The sequence below is a fragment of the Eschrichtius robustus genome, chromosome 6 (assembly GCF_028021215.1).
Source record: "Eschrichtius robustus isolate mEscRob2 chromosome 6, mEscRob2.pri, whole genome shotgun sequence".
Classification (NCBI taxonomy): domain Eukaryota; kingdom Metazoa; phylum Chordata; class Mammalia; order Artiodactyla; family Eschrichtiidae; genus Eschrichtius; species Eschrichtius robustus.
Window position 1 is genome coordinate 139,202,320 of NC_090829.1, and position 17,869 is coordinate 139,220,188.

At 37.1% G+C, this 17,869-nt stretch overlaps 1 protein-coding gene across 14 annotated transcripts in view; it reads left to right on the forward strand.

The window, feature by feature from the left end:
- TTC3 (tetratricopeptide repeat domain 3) overlaps nt 1-17,869 on the forward strand; it is a 140,552-nt gene that overhangs the window by 82,004 nt on the left and 40,679 nt on the right. For 13 of the 14 annotated variants that reach the window (XM_068547050.1, XM_068547053.1, XM_068547058.1 and 10 more), the window contains 5 exons: nt 1,570-1,616; nt 2,606-2,662; nt 3,676-3,749; nt 11,053-11,217; nt 16,442-17,489. In XM_068547050.1, the coding sequence (XP_068403151.1) occupies nt 1,570-1,616; nt 2,606-2,662; nt 3,676-3,749; nt 11,053-11,217; nt 16,442-17,489 (1,391 nt within the window). The remainder of the gene's footprint in view (nt 1-1,569; nt 1,617-2,605; nt 2,663-3,675; nt 3,750-11,052; nt 11,218-16,441; nt 17,490-17,869) is intronic. The other variant, XM_068547065.1, reaches the window with a different exon arrangement.

A 17,869-nucleotide genomic window follows, 5' to 3' on the forward strand; every position in this document is an offset into this window, starting at 1 on the left:
CTTACTTTTGTTGTGGTTCTCAAATATAGGTGGCTTTATTTTCCTAGGACACTGCTTCATGACTGGAGTTGACATGCTTCTTGATAGCCTGAATTTATTGCCATCAGTTTTCTGCTGCTGGTAATAAAATGCTGTCCTGGGACTGAGCTTACAAAACTCAATGCATGTTTGGATCACACAAGATAACTAAAAAGGACACAACCCTCTCCTTATGTGTTTTCCCTGATTCTTGTGTTCTATACCTAAAATATACAGTCCATCCAGTTGTGACTCTTTCTCTGCTTTTAGTCATAGGGTTGGAAGCCACCAGCCAAATGACCAGCCAACAGATTTTCAAGTTCACTACTTGTGCCTCTCACCCTCATCCCAGACATTTTCAATTTTGTCTCCTTTCATTTAAAGGAATGACTGTGTTTCTTAAAACTTCAGAATCCACTGATCTTGTGTATAAGGGTACTCAATAGTATCACCAATGCCGTGATAATTGGGAGACCCAAACTCTCCTGGATCCTGCATGCGTATTTCCGTGTTGGAATTTCTGTGTAGATGGCCAAGAGACCCGTTAAGTGCAATATGGCTTAAGCCACTTGTATCTCTAGAGACCTGTTTTTCCTAGTTATCTCAGATAATAACGTTTTATATATTGTTTTTAAGCAGGAAACTCTGAAATTGGTCTCCACCCATCCTCTTGCCTGTTGCCCCATGTCTAGTTTGTTGCCAGTTCAAATAAGCTTTATTTTTGATCTGCCCTTCCCTGTCTACCTCCGCTTCCCTAGGCCAGGATCTTAATAATCTTTCCATGATTGCAGTAGCCTCCAAACTGGTCTCCATGCTTCTGACCCTCCTACTCCAAATCTTTCTCTTATGTTGCTGTTAGTGACTCTTCTAGAACGTCTGTCTGATCCTATAAGTATTTTGTTTGGGAAGCACTTGCTTCATTTTGCCTACAAATTGAATTCACATGATCTGTCTGGGTTCATCAGCACTCTCCCCATCTGCCCTCTGAATATACACCCCACTTCCTACTGTGTCCAAACCTGCATTGTGCTTTCCTTGCTCACATACCACCCCTTTGCTTGTTCATTTCAAGTCTAACTTGTTCAAGTCCCCTCCTCCCCACATCCCTCCCTGACCCCTGACTCAGGCCACTCCCCTTGAAGACTTTATTATTCTATCAGCTTTGTTTCCACTGTATTTGCTGTGGCATTTAGCACACTGAGCTATGGGTGTTTGCCTCTTTGTGTAGCTTGCAGAACATGAGGTTATCGATGGCAGGGACTTCTCTGTACATTTCTGTATTCCCTGCACCTAGCATAGAGTTTGGTGCCTAGAAAGCAGTCAAATTATGCTGAATTGGATTGAAATTTTGTGGTTCTTTGTAGTTGGTTTTCCGATGAGTTAGCCATTTTGCTGTTGGTTTCTAAGCTAAACTTATGTCAAAGCCAAATAAGGAGTAGAACATAGTGGATGTTAGTAGTATCTGGGGTGGTTTTCTTTAAGGCTTTTAGTGTATCCTATGGCAATATAAACATTTTGTTTCCTCACAAAACCATCTGTATCTTCCTACAGACAGCCGCTGCACTGTATTAAGGAAACAGGACAGTGGTGATGTGCCAGTAAGTTATTTGATCACTTTCAATGTTATGTTCTAATTCGTATCAGCCAAAGGAAGAGAGGAGGACCCAGGCCAGTGTTGGTTTACATCACAAGAGGCGCTCCAGAACCAAATCTTGAGGACTTCTGGATAACGTGTATGATTTCCTTAGAAAGTTAATCCCAATCTTCCTCTTGGAATTGGAACAACAGTCAGCACACTCTGAAGTTTAAATTAGACAATGTCCATAAGTTTTCACAACTAATAAATGTTAATCATAGATATAGGAAAGGAGTTCTTGATTCATCTGCTGGCATAAAAATGAAACGTTATCTGTAATGATTAAAATTGCAACGTTTTGTTCTGTAAGGAAAACAAATGGACTTTGTTTTGAGTGGCTTACAATTGAGCTTAAGTTAAAATAATTCCAGAGTTGTCTTCCTTAGTAGTTTGTGGCAGTTTTCAATCAGAAAGATACCTGTTTACTGATTTTTAGGATCAAGTCATCTATACTTGAAATTTTGTCTTAGTCCACCCTATCAGACACTGTCTGGCTAACTACAGAGACACAGCTGACATACCCCATGGGAAGTTAAATGCTTTTTCTGAATTCACTGTTTGTGCCCTGGCGTCTGGCCAGCTGTAGAATGTTGAGTTTGGTTTAGTAAAAGGAAAATCATTAAAATATGATCACCATATAACTGGAATTACTTAATAAGTCTGATTAATTACTTGAAATGACATAAACCTTGTTGAAAGTGAGTACAACATGTTAGGTTGGAACAATTTAATTTTAGTTATAGCATTAGGCATCATTTAACTTTTTCTTATTTTCTATTATAAATCAAAACACTAGGGCTTAACACACTATAGTGTTAATTTTTGTTAAACATTTCATGTACTTCAGCTTAGAACTAGTCTATGAAAATCCGTATGGTATCTTTATAATATATGGTAGCTTCATAATGCTGTTATATGAGTGTTCAGTAATTTTTTTTTTTTATGTTTCAGTTTAATTCTACCAAGATAAGAAACAAAGGCAAGAAAAAGAAGCCAAAAGATTCAAAGGTATGGAGTATTTTCTGTATTGATTCTTGTCCAAAATCATTAATTGAATATATAAATAAATATAAATAAGAATTAACCAATTCTTGGGATATTTTGAAGCATTTTGTAGAGAAAGAATTTCTAGGCTTTCGTCTAAAGATGTTTTGGCAGTCTTCTACATTTTGAGGAAGTTTAAGGTTCATGTCGTGTATAAGTAATTCTTGAAAGAGACTCTTTATCTTTATTGTCCTTTTTATTTTCTAGATAGTTCCTAGTGAAATCATTGTCATAATGTAGGACTTTGTATGGCTGGTCATAGAGCAATGTGACCAAGGCTGCTTTGGGATCAGGCAGACCTGGGTTCTTATCTTGGTTCTACCAATTGTTATTATTTTTATTATCTGTGCGACCTTGGGCAAGTTATTTGACTTCCATGTGCCTTAGTGTCATTATCTGTATGACAAGACATGATACCTTTTATTAACAACTAATAGAATTATTATCTAAAATATTCAAAGTAAAGATACTGAATACTAATCATGACAGAATCTCAGAATTGAAAGGCTCCCTTCCTTCCTCTCTCCTAAAGCTCTGCTTCAGGCACATGAGATAACTAGGGCATGATTTTTAAGTCTTATGGTGGGTTCTTCGTGGCTCTCATGTATTTGGGGGATCAAGTAGGGGGCAGGGGTTGAAAAAGTGAACAAATATTAGGGGAGGATGAGAGCAACTTATAAGTTCCAATAAAACTTTTCTTTTTATCTTTGACTATATGTCTTTAGTTTATCTAAAATGAGAGTTTAAACAGTGATAATTTAAAAATTTTTAGAGCATTAGAAGCTACCTAAATGTTAATTTGTGCCTATTTTTGGCTGTTGAAAGTTTTATTACTGTATGTTCCTGTTCACAAGAAAATTTAGATCAGTCATATATATTGGCAATTTGTATGCATATTTATTTATGTAAGCATTCATCAGTTTTAGTGGTAATTTTAAGGTGGAAAATCCTTGTCATTTTTCTGTCTTTTAAACCAGCCTATGTTAGTTGGGTCTGGAACCACTTCAGTCGCACCAAATAATGAGACTGTCACTTCAGGTGAAGACCATAAGTAAGTACAGTCTGAAAATTTTTGCTTTATTTGAACTTAAAAGTGGTATTAATTTAATGTACTTTAAACTTGTGTTTTATTTCCCTAACTTCTCTAAAGATGTGCATCTATTAATGACAACCTGATGTGACCCCTCATGGTTGAATTTATAGTGTGGCCTGTCAGTGTTAACAATTCATATAAACTGCATTAAAATCACAGGGCTGATGACCTTCATTTGATAAGTTTGAGAACCTACTATGTGCAAGATACTGTGAGAAGATCCTAGAAAATATTCTTTAAAATGTTCAATGAAGAGAATGTCCTATTGATAATTACTAGGAAGATGTTTTGGAGGCTATAAATGATGTTGTGGTTTAACCTTAGATGTTAGTGATTTCCAGTGGTAGCTGGTTGTTGAAACTGAGTTTTCAAGAGACAGATAGACATAAGAAATAAAACTAGTGAGAAGCAGTGACCTTTTTATATCATACTCCTGTATGGACCAAAAACCCACAAAATTTTTTTCCCCCCCACATTTCTTTTTTTTTAAATTAAATTAAATTTATTTTTTAAGTTATATTATTACTATCCACTTTTTTTTTTGAATTTTATTTTACTTATTTTTTTAAACAGCAGGTTCTTATTAGTTACCCATTTTATACATATTGGTGTATACATGTCAATCCCAATCTCCCAATTCATCACACCACCACCCCCCTGCCACTTTACCCCCTTGGTGTCCATACGTTTGTTCTCCACATCTGTGTCTCAATTTCTGCCCTGCAAACCGGTTCATCTGTACCATTTTTCTAGGTTCCACATGTATGCATTAGTATACGATATTTGTTTTTCTCTTTCCGACTTACTTCACTCTGTATGACAGTCTCTAGATCCATCCACGTCTCTACAAATGACCCAAGTTTGCTCGTTTTTATGGCTGAGTAATATTCCATTGTATATACGTGCCACATTTCTTTATCCATTTCTCTGTCGATGGGCATTTAGGTTGCTTCCATGACGTGGCTATTGTAAATAGTGCTGCAGTGAACATTGGGGTGCATGTGTCTTTTTGAATTATGGTTTTCTCTGGGCACATGCCCAGTAGTGGGATTGCTGGGTCATATGGTAGTTCTATTTTTAGTTTTTTAAGGAACCTCCATACTGTTCTCCATAGTGGCTGTATCAATTTACTTTCCCACCAACAGTGCAAGAGGGTTCCCTTTTCTCCACACCCTCTCCAGCATTTGTTGTTTGTAGATTTTTGATGATGCCCATTCTGACTGGTGTGAGGTGATAACCTCATTGTACTTTTGATTTGCATTTCTCTAATAATTAGTGATGTTGAGCAGCTTTTTATGTGCTTCTTGGCCGTCTGTATGTCTTCTTTGGAGAAATGTCTGTTTAGGTCTTCTGCCCATTTTTGGATTGGGTTGTTTGTTTTTTTAATATTGAGCTGCATGAGCTGTTTATATATTTTGGAGATTAATCCTTTGTCCATTGATTCATTTGCAAATATTTTCTCCCATTCTGAGGATTGTCTTTTCGTCTTGTTTGTAGTTTCCTTTGCTTTGCAAAGGCTTTTAAGTTTCACTGGGTCCCATTTGTTTATTTTTATTTTTATTTCCATTACTCTAGGAGGTGGGTCAAAAAGGATCTTGCTGTGATTTACATCAGAATGTTCTTCCTATGTTTTCCTCTAAGAGTTTTATAGTGTCCAGTCTTACATTTAGGTCTCGAATCCATTATGAGTTTACTTCTGTGTATGGTGTTAGGGAGTGTTCTAGTTTCATTCTTTAACGTGTAGCTGTCCAGTTTTCCCAGCACCGCTTATTGAAGAGACTGTCTTTTCTGCATTGTATATCCTTGCCTCCTTTGTCATAGATTAGTTGCACATAGGTGCATGGGTTTATCTCTGGGCTTTCTATCCTGTTCCGTTGATCTATATTTCTGTTTTTGTGCCAGTACCATATTGTCTTGATTACTGTAACTTTGTAGTATAGTCTGAAGTCAGGGAGTCTGATTCCTCCAGCTCCGTTTTTTTCCCTCAAGACTGCTTGGGCTATTCGGAGTCTTTTGTGTCTCCATACAAATTTTAAGATTTTTTTGTTCTAGTTCCGTAAAAAATGCCATTGGTGATTTGATAGGGATTGCATTGAATCTGTAGATTGCTTTGGGTAGCATAGTAATTTTCACAATATTGATTCTTCCAATCCAAGAACATGGTATATCTCTCCATCTGTTGGCATCATCTTTAATTTCTTTCATCAGTGTCTTATAGTTTTCTGCATACAGGTCTTTTGTCTCTCTAGGTAGGTTTATTCCTAGGTATTTTGTTCTTTTTGTTGCAATGGTAAATCAGAGTGTTTCCTTAATTTCTCTTTCAGATTTTTCATCATTAGTGTATAGGAATGCAAGAGATTTCTGTGCATTAATTTTGTATCCTGCAACTTTACCAAATTCATTGATTAGCTCTAGTAATTTTCTGGTGGCATCTTTAGGATTCTCTATGTATAGTATCATGCCATCTGCAGACAGTGACAGTTTTACTTCTTCTTTTCCAATTTGTATTCCTTTTATTTCTTTTTCTTCTCTGATTGCCGTGGCTAGGACTTCCAAAACTATGTTGAATAATAGTGGTTAGAGTGGACATCCTTGTCTTGTTCCTGATCTTAGAGGAAATGCTTTCAGTTTTTCACCATTGAGAATGGTGTTTGCTGTGGGTTTGTTGTATATGGCCTTTATGATGTTGAGGTAGGTTCCCTCTATGCCTGCTTTCTGGAGAGTTTTTATCATAAATGAGTGTTGAATTTTGTCAGAAGTTTTTTATGCATCTATTGAGATGATCATATGGTTTTTCTTCTTCAGTTTGTTAATATGGTGTATCACATTGATTGATTTGCGTATACTGAAGAATCCTTGCATCCCTGGGATAAATCCCACTTGATCATGGTGTATGATCCTTTGAGTATGTTGTTGGATTCTGTTTGCTAGTATTTTGTTGAGGATTTTTGCATCTGTATTCATCAGTGATATTGGTCTGTAATTTTCTTTTTTTGTAGTATCTTTGTCTGGTTTTCGTATCAGGGTGATGGTGGCCTCCTAGAATGAGTTTGGGAGTGTTCCTTCCTCTGCAATTTTTTGGAAGAGTTTGAGAAGGATGGGTGTTAGCTCTTCTCTAAATGTTTGATAGAATTCACCTGTGAAGCCATCTGGTCCTGGACTTTTGTTTGTTGGAAGATTTTAATCACAGTTTCAATTTCATTATTTGTGATTGGTCTGTCCATATTTTCTATTTCTTCCCGGGTCAGTCTTGGAAGGTGATACCTTTCTAAGAATTGGTCCATTTCTTCCAGGTTGTCCATTTTATTGGCATGGAGTTGCTTGTAGTAGTCTCTTCGGATGCTTTGTATTTCTGCCGTGTCTGTTGTAACTTCTCTTTTTTCATTTCTAATTTTAATGATTTGAGTCCTCTCCCTCTTTTTCTTGACGAGTCTGGCTAATGGCTTATCAATTTTGTTTATCTTCTCAAAGAAGCAGCTTTTAGTTTTATTGATCTTTGCTATTGTTTTCTTTGTTTCTGTTTCATTTATTTCTGCTCTGATCTTTATGATTTCTTTCCTTCTACTAACTTTGGGTTTTGTTTGTTCTTCTTTCTCTAGTTCTTTTAGGTGTAAGGTTAGATTGTTTATTTGAGATGTTTGTTGTTTCTTGAGTTAGGATTGTATTGCTATAAACTTCCCTCTTAGAACTGCTTTTGCTGCATCCCATTGGTTTTGGATCATCGTGTTTTTGTTGTCATTTGTCTCTAGGTATTTTTTGATTTCCTCTTTGATTTCTTCAGTGATCTCTTGGTTACTTAGTAACATATTGTTTAGCCTCCATGTGTTTGTGTTTTTTACATTTTTTTCCCTGTAATTGATTTCTAATCTCATAGCGTTGTGGTCAGAAAAGATGCTTGATATGATTTCAGTTTTCTTAAATTTACTGAGGCTTGATTTGTGACCCAAGATGTGATCTATCCTGGAGGATGTTCCGTGCACACTTGAGAAGAAAGTGTAATCTGCTGTTTTTGGATGGAATGTGCTATAAATATCAATTAAGTCTCTCTGGTCTGTTGTGTCATTTAAAGCTTGTGTTTCCTTATTAATTTTCTGTTTGGATGATCTGTCCATTGGTGTAAGTGAGGTGTTAAAGTCCCCCACTATTATTGTGTTACAGTCGATTTCCTCTTTTATAGTTGTTAGCAGTTGCCTCATGTGTTGAGGTGCTCCTATGTTGGGTGCATATATATTTATAATTGTTATATCTCCTTCTTGGATTGATCCCTTGATCATTATGTAGTGTCCTTCCTTGTCTCTTGTAACATTCTTTATTTTAAAGTCTATTTTATCTGATGAGTATAGCTACTCCAGCTTTCTTTTGATTTCCATTTGCATGGAATATCTTTTTCCATCCTCACTTTCAGTCTGTATGTGTCCCTAGGTCTAAAGTGGGTCTCTTGTAGACAGCATGTAATATGGGTCTTGTTTTTGTATCCATTCAGCAAGCCTGTGTCTTTTGGTTGGAGCATTTAATCCATTGACGTTTAAGGTAATTCTCGATATGTATGTTCCTATTACCATTTTCTTAATTGTTACGGGTTTGTTTTTGTAGGTCCTTTTCTTCTCTTGTGTTTCCCACTTAGAGAAGTTCCTTTAGCATTTGTTGTAGAGCTGTTTTGGTGGATTCTTTTAGATTTTGCTTGTCTGTAAAGCTTTTGATTTCTCCATCGAATCTGAATGAGATCCTTGCCGGGTAGAGTAATCTTGGTTGTAGGTTCTTCCCTTTCATCACTTTAAATATGTCATACCACTCCCTTCTGGCTTGTAGAGTTTCTGCTGAGAAATCAGTTGTTAACCTTATTGGGAGTTCCCTTGTATGTTATTTGTCATTTTTCCCTTGCTGCTTTCAGTAATTTTTCTTTGTCTTTAATTTTTGTCAATTTGACTACTATGTGTCTCAGCGTGTTTCTCCTTGGGTTTATTCTGTATGGGACTCTCTGCGCTTCCTGGACTTGGGTGGCTATTTCCTTTCCCATGTTAGGGAAGTTTTCAACTATAATCTCTTCAAATATTTTCTCAGGTCCTTTCTCTCTCTCTTCTCCTTCTGGGACCCCTATAATGTGAATGTTGTTGCGTTTAATGTTGTCCCAGAGGCCTCTTAGGCTGTCTTCATTTCTTTTCATTCTTTTTTCTTTATTCTGTTCCATGGCTGTTTATTCCACCATTCTGTCTTCCAGGTCACTTATCCATTCTTCTGCCTCAGTTATGCTGCTATTGATTCCTTCTAGTGTATTTTTCATTTCAGTTATTGTATTGTTCATCTCTGTTTGTTTGTTCTTTAATTCTTCTAGGTGTTTGTTTTTTACTTCTTCTAGGTCTTTGTTAAACATTTCTTGCATCTTCTCGATCTTTGCGTCCATTCTTTTTCTGAGGTCCTGGATCATCTTCACTATCATTATTCTGAATTCTTTTTCTGGAAGGTTGCCTGTCTCCACTTCATTTAGCTGTTTTCTGGGGTTTTATCTTGTGCCTTCATCTGGCACATAGTCCTCTGCCTTTTCATCTTGTCTATCTTTCTGTGAATGTGGTTTTTGTTCCACAGGCTGCAGGGTTGTAGTTCTTGTTTCTGCTGTCTGCCCTCTGGTGGATGAGGCTATCTAAGAGTCTTGTGCAAGCTTCCTGATGGGAGGGACTGGTGATGGGTAGAGCTGGCTGTTGCTCTGGTGGGCAGAGCTCAGCAAAACTTTAATCTGCTTGTCTGGTGATGAGTGGGGCTGGCTTCCCTCCTTGTTGGTTGTTTGGCCTGAGGCGACCCAACACTGGAGCCTACCCGGGCTGTTTGGTGGGGCTAATGGTGAACTCCAGGAGGGCTCACGCCAAGGAGTACTTCCCAGAACTTCTGCTGCCAGTGTCCTTGTTCTCATGGTGAGACACAGCCACCCCCCGCCTCTGCAGGAGACCCTCCAACACTAGCAGGTAGGTCTGGTTCAGTCTCCTATGGGGTCACTGCTCCTTCCCCTGGGTCCCGATGTGCACACTACTTTGTGTGTGCCCTCCAAGAGTGGAGTTTCTGTTTCCCCCAGTCCTGTTGAAGTCCTGTAATCAAATCCTGCCAGCCTCAAAGTCTGATTCTCTAGAAATTCCTCTTCCCTTTGCCAGACCCCCAGGTTGGGAAGCCTGACGTGGGGCTCAGAACCTTCACTCCAGTAGGTGGACTTCTGTGGTGTAAGTGTTCTCCAGTTTGTGAGTCACCCACCCAGCAGTTATGGGATTTGATTATATTGTGATTGCGCCCCTTGTACTGTCTCGTTGTGGCTTCTCCTTTGTCTTTGGATGTGGGGTATCTTTTTTGGTGAGTTCCAGTGTCTTCCTGTCGATGATTGTTCAGCAGTTAGTTGTGATTCCGGTGCTCTCTCAAGAGGGAGTGAGCGCACGTCCTACTCCGCCATCTTGAACCAATCTCTCTCTTCCCCCACGTTTCTTAAATGAGTTGTAATAACAGTTGGCTTTGCACATTTCCATGGATTCTTTGAATGGAGGAATGTTTTAAGTTAAAATAATAGTAGCCTATATTTTGATAGCACTTATGTACCAGTCACTATTTTAAGAGCTTTTTATGTATAATTCATTTAATCCACTTTTCTTTCTAGGAGATAAGTAGTATTATTATATCCATTTTACAGATAAGGAAACTGGGGCACAGTGTAGTTGAGTGTCCAAGGACACAAAGCTTGTACATAGCAGAGCCAGAATTTAAATCAGCAGTCTGGTTTAGAGCCCACACTCAAACTATTACATTTTTTTAGAGTGCTAGAATCTTATACTGTTTTTTTAAAAATCTTTTTATTTAAGTACCTTTTACCAGTCTCAATCTCACCTTAACTTAAATTGATAGCAGTTATAATAAACTCTTTCATTTTTCTCTTTAACAGGTTACAATGAATGCAACATTGATTTTGTTTTAAAACCAGAATTTTAAAAAAATTTGCTCTTGGTAGCAAGAGTAAGTAATTAAAAGTACTCAGGTATCTTGTACCTTACTTAGTAATCAGGTATCTTGTACCTTATTCAGTAGTCAGGTATCTCGTACCTTACTCAGTAGTCAGTTATCTCTTGACTGTAATTGTGGAAAGGTAACTGTGCTGCATTAAATTCTCTGGTAGTGTTTTTTTGCATCCTGAAGTTGAGTAATATGTTACTGTCTTTATTTCAATTTAAATGTTATTCTGGGCCACCTGAAAGTTAATTATTCACAAAATTGTATGTGTTTTTTTAATCAGCAAACGCAATTCAAATTCTGCAGGCCCATTTGTAGTGCCTGACCATCTTCGTCACGATGTAGAAGAATTTGAAGCTCTGTATGAACAGCATAGTAATGAATATGTTGTCCGTAATAAGAAGCTGTGGGACATTAACCCAAAACAAAAATGTTCAACTCTATATGAGTAAGTAGTTTAACATTCCTACAAGTATTATACTGAGGCTGCCAGTTAAAGATCTTAAGTTGTTTACTTTGTGTCCCTTTATGTTTATTAAAGGAATCACTGATTGGCTCACAAACTCTGGGGAAGAAAAATGTTTTTATGGCTTTTGTCATGTATTACACAAAGTTAATTGAGGATTTTTAACTATTACATTTAGAATCCTAATGATTATTAGTTTTGTCAGTTTGAGCTGCTAATGTAGATTCTGTCTATTTCCAAAACTGTCCTGGTATGTCCTGATAGGACTGATAAACAAAGTTTCCAGCCATAATCTTTTATCATGAATTCCAAAGTATATACATTTGACAAGGAATAGTATAATTATTTGATCTCATTGTCCTTATGTTGATGATGCAGTTGTTTGGCATCTCCTAAGTCCAGTGACAATTAGTGTGGCTTGGTGAAGTATTACCCTTTTATTGGGGAAGGGATACCAGGATCTGGTTATTACTTCTGCTGAGATAGTTGTCCAGCTGTGATGGTATAGAACACATATAGAACCCTGTATCTCTGTATTGTATTGAAAACTTGACTTCCCAACATTTATCTAAGAAAAGAGAAACAGACTTTTCTTTTAAAGAAACTTTGGGCTGAATTACTTTTGGATTGAAAATAAGAATGTGAAATTAACACTAGGGGACTTCCCTGGCGGTCCATGATTCAGCGCTTCTACTTCAGGGGGCACGGGTTCGATCCCTGGTCGGGGAACTAAGATCCTGTATGCCACATGGCATGGCCAAAAAAAAGAAAAAAGAAGTTAACACTAAAGTCAGGTCTTTGTGGGGTGGATACAGTAGTGGAGTAAAGAGTTCAGGAAAATCTAGGAAGCGTTTGCCTTTTTTTTTTTTTTTTTTTTTTCTTAGCTTGGCATTAATAAGTTGTGCATGATGCCTTCCTCAGGAAAAGAAGTTGAGGGGCAAAGATCTGCAACAGAAAATTAATTTGAAAACAAACTCCTGTCTCAGAAAAGAGGGGATATATGTATACGTATAGCTGATTCACTTTGTTGTACAGTAGAAACTAACACAACATTGTAAAGCAACTATACTCCAATAAAAATTAATTTAAAAAAAAAAAGAACTCCTGGAAAACCCATCACTCATCTATAATTTGGATATTGTTACTTCTATTTTTCTCAGTTGCATTGTTCCTATTCAGTCTAGTTATATCCTCTTGGATCCCTTTTCATGGTTTTTCTTCAGAGTTGAAGTGCTGAGCAAATCATATTCTCAGAGAACTGGATGACAACCTGGAATCAGCTATAAAACTATGCACTATACTAGTATTTCTTAAAACATGCTGGACTTTGCTTCAAGCATCCAAAACTGAAGCTAAACTGTAGTTTTCAGGAGCTTGCTTCGTAAAGAATTTATTACCACTCTAAGTGGGAAGAAATTTAATAACTTTATGAGACACTAATAAGCTGATTTGTTTGTGTATTTTGAGATAGAATTTATATCTTATAATAGGAGAAAGTCAAGAAGTTACAGGAAGTCATACCTCAAAACATAATCCTTTCCTTGAATTTTCAAAAGTAAACATGTAATGATTGGCTTAAGAATGATATTTTTAGTGGCCAATGGGTAAGAGAAAGAAAAATAAAACTATTGTATATGAAAAGAGTGTAGAGTAGAAACATATTAGACAAGAAGTCAAGAATACTGTGATAACTGCTGTTAACTTTTTCTTGATGTAAGTATTTCAGTTTAAAGTAGGGGGTTGGACTGATTTTTTTTTCAGTGACTTCCACCTTGTTCTAACATTTTATGATACACATAGTTGAAGCAAAATAAATTTCAATAGGTGGCATTCTGCATTCAGTTTTTCCTAACACCTCTTTAGTAGTGTTAATTAGTCAAGATTTATTAACCACTTAAGGTTAAGCACTGGGGAAGATTTCAGAAAAAGTAGAAAATGTAGTTCTATCATGCAGCTTACAAGTAGAAGGAGCGCAGAATTGATCATTGGTTGAATCACAGTGTATTGCAAATAAAAATGACTTTGTGCAATAAGAATCGGGTTTTTTCTCCCTGTCAGTCTTTGCCTACCGAAAAGAAAATGTGGTTCTTGCTTACTTGACATGCTCTCTTCCAAGAAAGAGGGAACTGGGTCCTCATCCTTAATCTATTTCTTTTAAAAAAAAAAAAGAAAAAGGAATCATGAGCATGTAGAAAACAGTGATTTTTCAAAGGGGCACAACCAGAATAGTAGGATGGGAATGCTTTTGGAAATATTTTTCCCATTCCTATCCCTTGCCCCTGTTCTGACAGTGACATGCACTAGCCCTGTGACAGTCCATCAAGGACCATTTAAGACACTAATGATCATCATTGAATTATGAAAATATATATACACATTTGCAAATGGGAAAATATTTGCAAATCATATCTCTGATAAGGGGCTAATATCCAAAATGTATGTAGAACTGATACAACTCGATAACAGAAAATCCAAACAGTCCAATTAAAAAATGGGCAGAAGACCTGAATAGCCATTTTCCCAAAGAAGACATACAGATGGCCAACAGGTACATGAAAAGATGTTCTGCATCATTAATCATTAGGGAAATGCAAATCAAAAACACAATAATGTAATAACCTACAATGGAAAGTAACCTGAAAAAAAATATATATATAACTGAATCACTTTGCTGTAAAACCTGAAACTAACACAGTATGGTAAATCAACTATACTTCAGTTTAAAAATAAACACACAATAAGCTATCATCTCCATCTCATACCTGTTAGAATAGCTTTTATCAAAAAGACTAGAAATAACAAGTGTTGGCAAGGATGTGGAGAAAAGGGAACCCTTGTTCACTGTTGGTGGGAAGGTAAATTGGTATAGTCACTATGGAAAACAGTATGGAGGTTCCTTAAAAAATGAAAACATGTACGTGTATATAATATAGCAACTATTGTTATCTGTGGTAAAATTAACTTTATTATTATTTTTATCACTCCCGTGAAGCACAGCATGGCCAGTCTTTGCCTCAGGTTCTGAAGTGCAAGAACACTGTCCCTACTGGAGTCTGGATTATGAAGAAATCATATTTGTGCTATCTTGGGCCCCATGTTTATCTACAGAGACTATTTTTCAAGGCTAGAAAAGCATAGAAATAGAGTTAAAGTTCATTTTGTGTTCATTTCAAATAACAATCACTATAAAAATTTTATTCACAATGTGGTTGTAATACTATTTTTCTTTGGGCTAGGGACCCTTGTTGAATTAAATTTTGTTCTGTTTGAATGTATGAAAAATTCATTGCTATTTAGCCAGTGGAAAAAACATGGAGGCTCTATTTCTTCGAAAAAAAGGTGTGTATCCTTTCAGACTTTTTATTTTATTTTTTTGGCCACGCCGTGCGGCGTGCGGGCTCTTAGTTCCCCGACCAGGGCTCAAACCCATGCCCCTTGCAGTGGAAGTGTGGAGTCTCAACCACTGGACCAGGGAAGTCCCCAGACTTTTAGAATGTTTATATGTATGAAATATATGTTTTGGACTTTATAAGCTGTTATTTAACTATACACTCAGCTTTGTCATTTGCCCTTTTCACCTAAAAATGCATGGTGAGCATTTTTTTGTATCCTTAAGTATTCTTCAGGAATCTGACTTTTATTAGTTACTCAGTAATGATCACCATATCTATATCATCATTCATGTTGCGAACTCTGGAAAAGCTCTTTGCTAAATTACTGGTAATGGTTTTCTTTCCTGTGGTCTCTGTTCTTTAGTGATCCCATTTTGGATTTAAGTATTTTAATGCAGGTAGAAAAGCTTCATTTTTTAATGATTCTCTTTAGTATTCATCACAGAGAGCAAAAAGTAAATACACATACACCGCTGATGAATTATCTGCTGTTGCTTGTGGCAGCTAAACACCAACTGGAAAGGTCTCTCTTGGGACAGATTGTGGGGGTCAGTGTTATTTATACCAGTCGGCCAGAACCGTCAGCAAGGGTTATTGTTCCTGAGGCTACAGTGATTTGCTTCTTTTTACCTTATTACCCGCCCTCAACAGTATCTGCTTTTAGAGATTTCTCATTAAGAATGAAGTTGGATTAGAATCTTAAGGCAAACGCATATTTAACCTGTTACCTTGCAAAACAACATGTATGTAGGGGAGTTTCTATTGCAGAGCTTATTCTAAGGGGAAAATGTTTATCAAAAAACACTTTAAAAGAGACTGACGGCTTTTCAGTATTTAGATGAGCAGTGTAGACAAAGAGAAGTGGCTTTTGGTCTTTATGTTTCAGTGTCGCAGTTGCTCTGAATAGGGGTTAATCACCTGTAATTGTCCTGTGCATTTATGTGCAGCAGCATTTGCACATACGGTGGTTTACTTCTGCTTCAAAGAAGTATTGTTTTTACCTTCCTCCTGAATAAGTTATCTTCCTGGTTAGCTTTAATTTACTAAGACTGTTCCTTTGGAGGTTTTTGCTCTTGAAAAAGCCTTCTTAGTGTACATGGTATGTGTCTTTCTTGCTAGCTGTGCCACTGTTACAGACTGAATACCAAATTCAAATGGGAGAGGAAGCCTCTTTGAGCCTGGCACACGAATGGCAAAAGAACATGGCCCCAGAACTGGAGTGAACAAACCCAGTCCACAGACGGAGGCAGGTTAAGGGATTGGCCCCATTACTGTGGATCTGATCCTGCACTGTGGTGGTTTATTGATCAGACCTAATTGATTTCAGTAATTCTGAATCATTGTATATTCCTAAACGGAGAAATGTTAATAGATTTACTATATGCAAATTCCAATAGGATTGTTTTGAAATTTGATTTCCTTTTTTCATTTGATGTTCTTGTTATTGATAGCCTTGTTAATTTTCTTGAATAAGTTTCTTTGCTTTTGATTGTTTTTTAAAATATATTGAATAATTATTTAACTGAAACTTATAAAAATAACTTTTTAATCTCCTTTTGTTTTTTTCCCCAAGATTTTTTAAAGGATTATTTTCTGAGGGGTAAACAAAATTTTATTTATAGTATCATTGATTACAGTTAGCCTTTCTCAGATTTAATATGAATATAATATATTTGTTGGGGAGGTGTCAAGATCAGTGAGAAGTGAAGTAGTACTGTAGTATTTTGCTTTGGGAGAAATTTTGGGAAATATTCTTTTCAGATAAACATGTACAAGTACTTCCTTATAATAACTTAATGTAAATTTTTTCCAAGTTATTTCTCTCAGTTGTTAGAGGAACATGGTCCCTTGGACATGAGTAACAAGATGTTTTCTGAAGAATATGAGTTTTTCCCAGAAGAAACTCGACAGATACTAGAAAAAGCAGGAGGTTTGAAATCTTTTCTCCTGGGATGTCCTCGTTTTGTTGTGATTGACAACTGTATTGCATTGAGGAAAGTTGCGTTACGGCTTAAGAAAAAGAGAAAGAAGAAAAACATTAAGGCAAAAGTAGAAGAAATTTCGAAAACAGGAGAGTATTTACGAGTTAAACTACCGCTGAATCCAACTGCTAGGGAATTTAAACCAGATGTGAAATCCAAACCAGTGTCTGACTTACCTTCAGCACCAGCTTCTGAGGATGTGAAGCCCCACCTTACATCTGCTAATCCTCCCCAGTCACCTTGTGAAGCTGTGAAGCCGAAACTAATTTCCGATAATTCTTCCAAATCAGTTTCTGAGGATGAGAAGCCCAAAGGGGTGTCTTCTGATTCTCCCAGACCAGTCTCCGAGGAGACAAGTCACAAGCATGTCTCCTCTAATTCTCCCAAACCAGTTCCTGAGGATGTGAAACCAACCTATTGGACTCAACCCCAGTTGGTCACAGGATACTGTACGTATCTTCCCTTTCGGGGATTTGACATTACCCAGACACCACCAGCGTTTATAAATGTGTTACCGACTTTGCCCCAGTATAGCATTTACGCACCTCTGGCCAGAGTTTCTTCTGAATATCAGTTGCAAAGATCAATACCAGTGGTGCCGTCTTTTGTAGCCAGTGACATAACAGAAGTGCATTTTGAGGGCCATCATTTCAGTGCTGAGAATGCCCCTGGTAACCAGATTGCCTCTGAAACACAGATCCTTCAGGAATCTTTGGAAATATCAGTAAAGTCACAGTGCATCACGGATGGTGCTGATACAGCCCAAAGTGAGTCTAACAGAAATGATGGCCACTGTGGAAATTCTGCCAAGCAGGAAGTAAATCCAGAAAGCACCGATGAAGTAACAGATGTTCCACATACACAAATGGTTGCCGTACAGGTAAGACTGAAAATAGAAAGTCTTCTTAATACTAAAGTTAAATTTTCCTCTTTATTTTTCATTGCCATTATATTTACTAAAATTCTTTAAAATGATGGACTTTATGAACCCTTTTGTAGGGCGTGACAGGTAATGCCAGAAGGAATTTTTGGGTTTAGTAAATAACATCCTTCTTCCTGTCCAAGTTTTGCACCAGTTGAGAAATAAGATAGTGGAACCAGCAGATGGAGCCAAAACATCACCTTGATAATTAATAAAAAGTGTGGCAGGAAGATGTGGCTGTTTCTGTAGAGAATGCATGTCCTAAGAGTGAAGCCCATGACATACCAGCTTCCCGCCTAGTTACAGCAATGCTGGACTAGAAGGCCTCCTAACTTGGG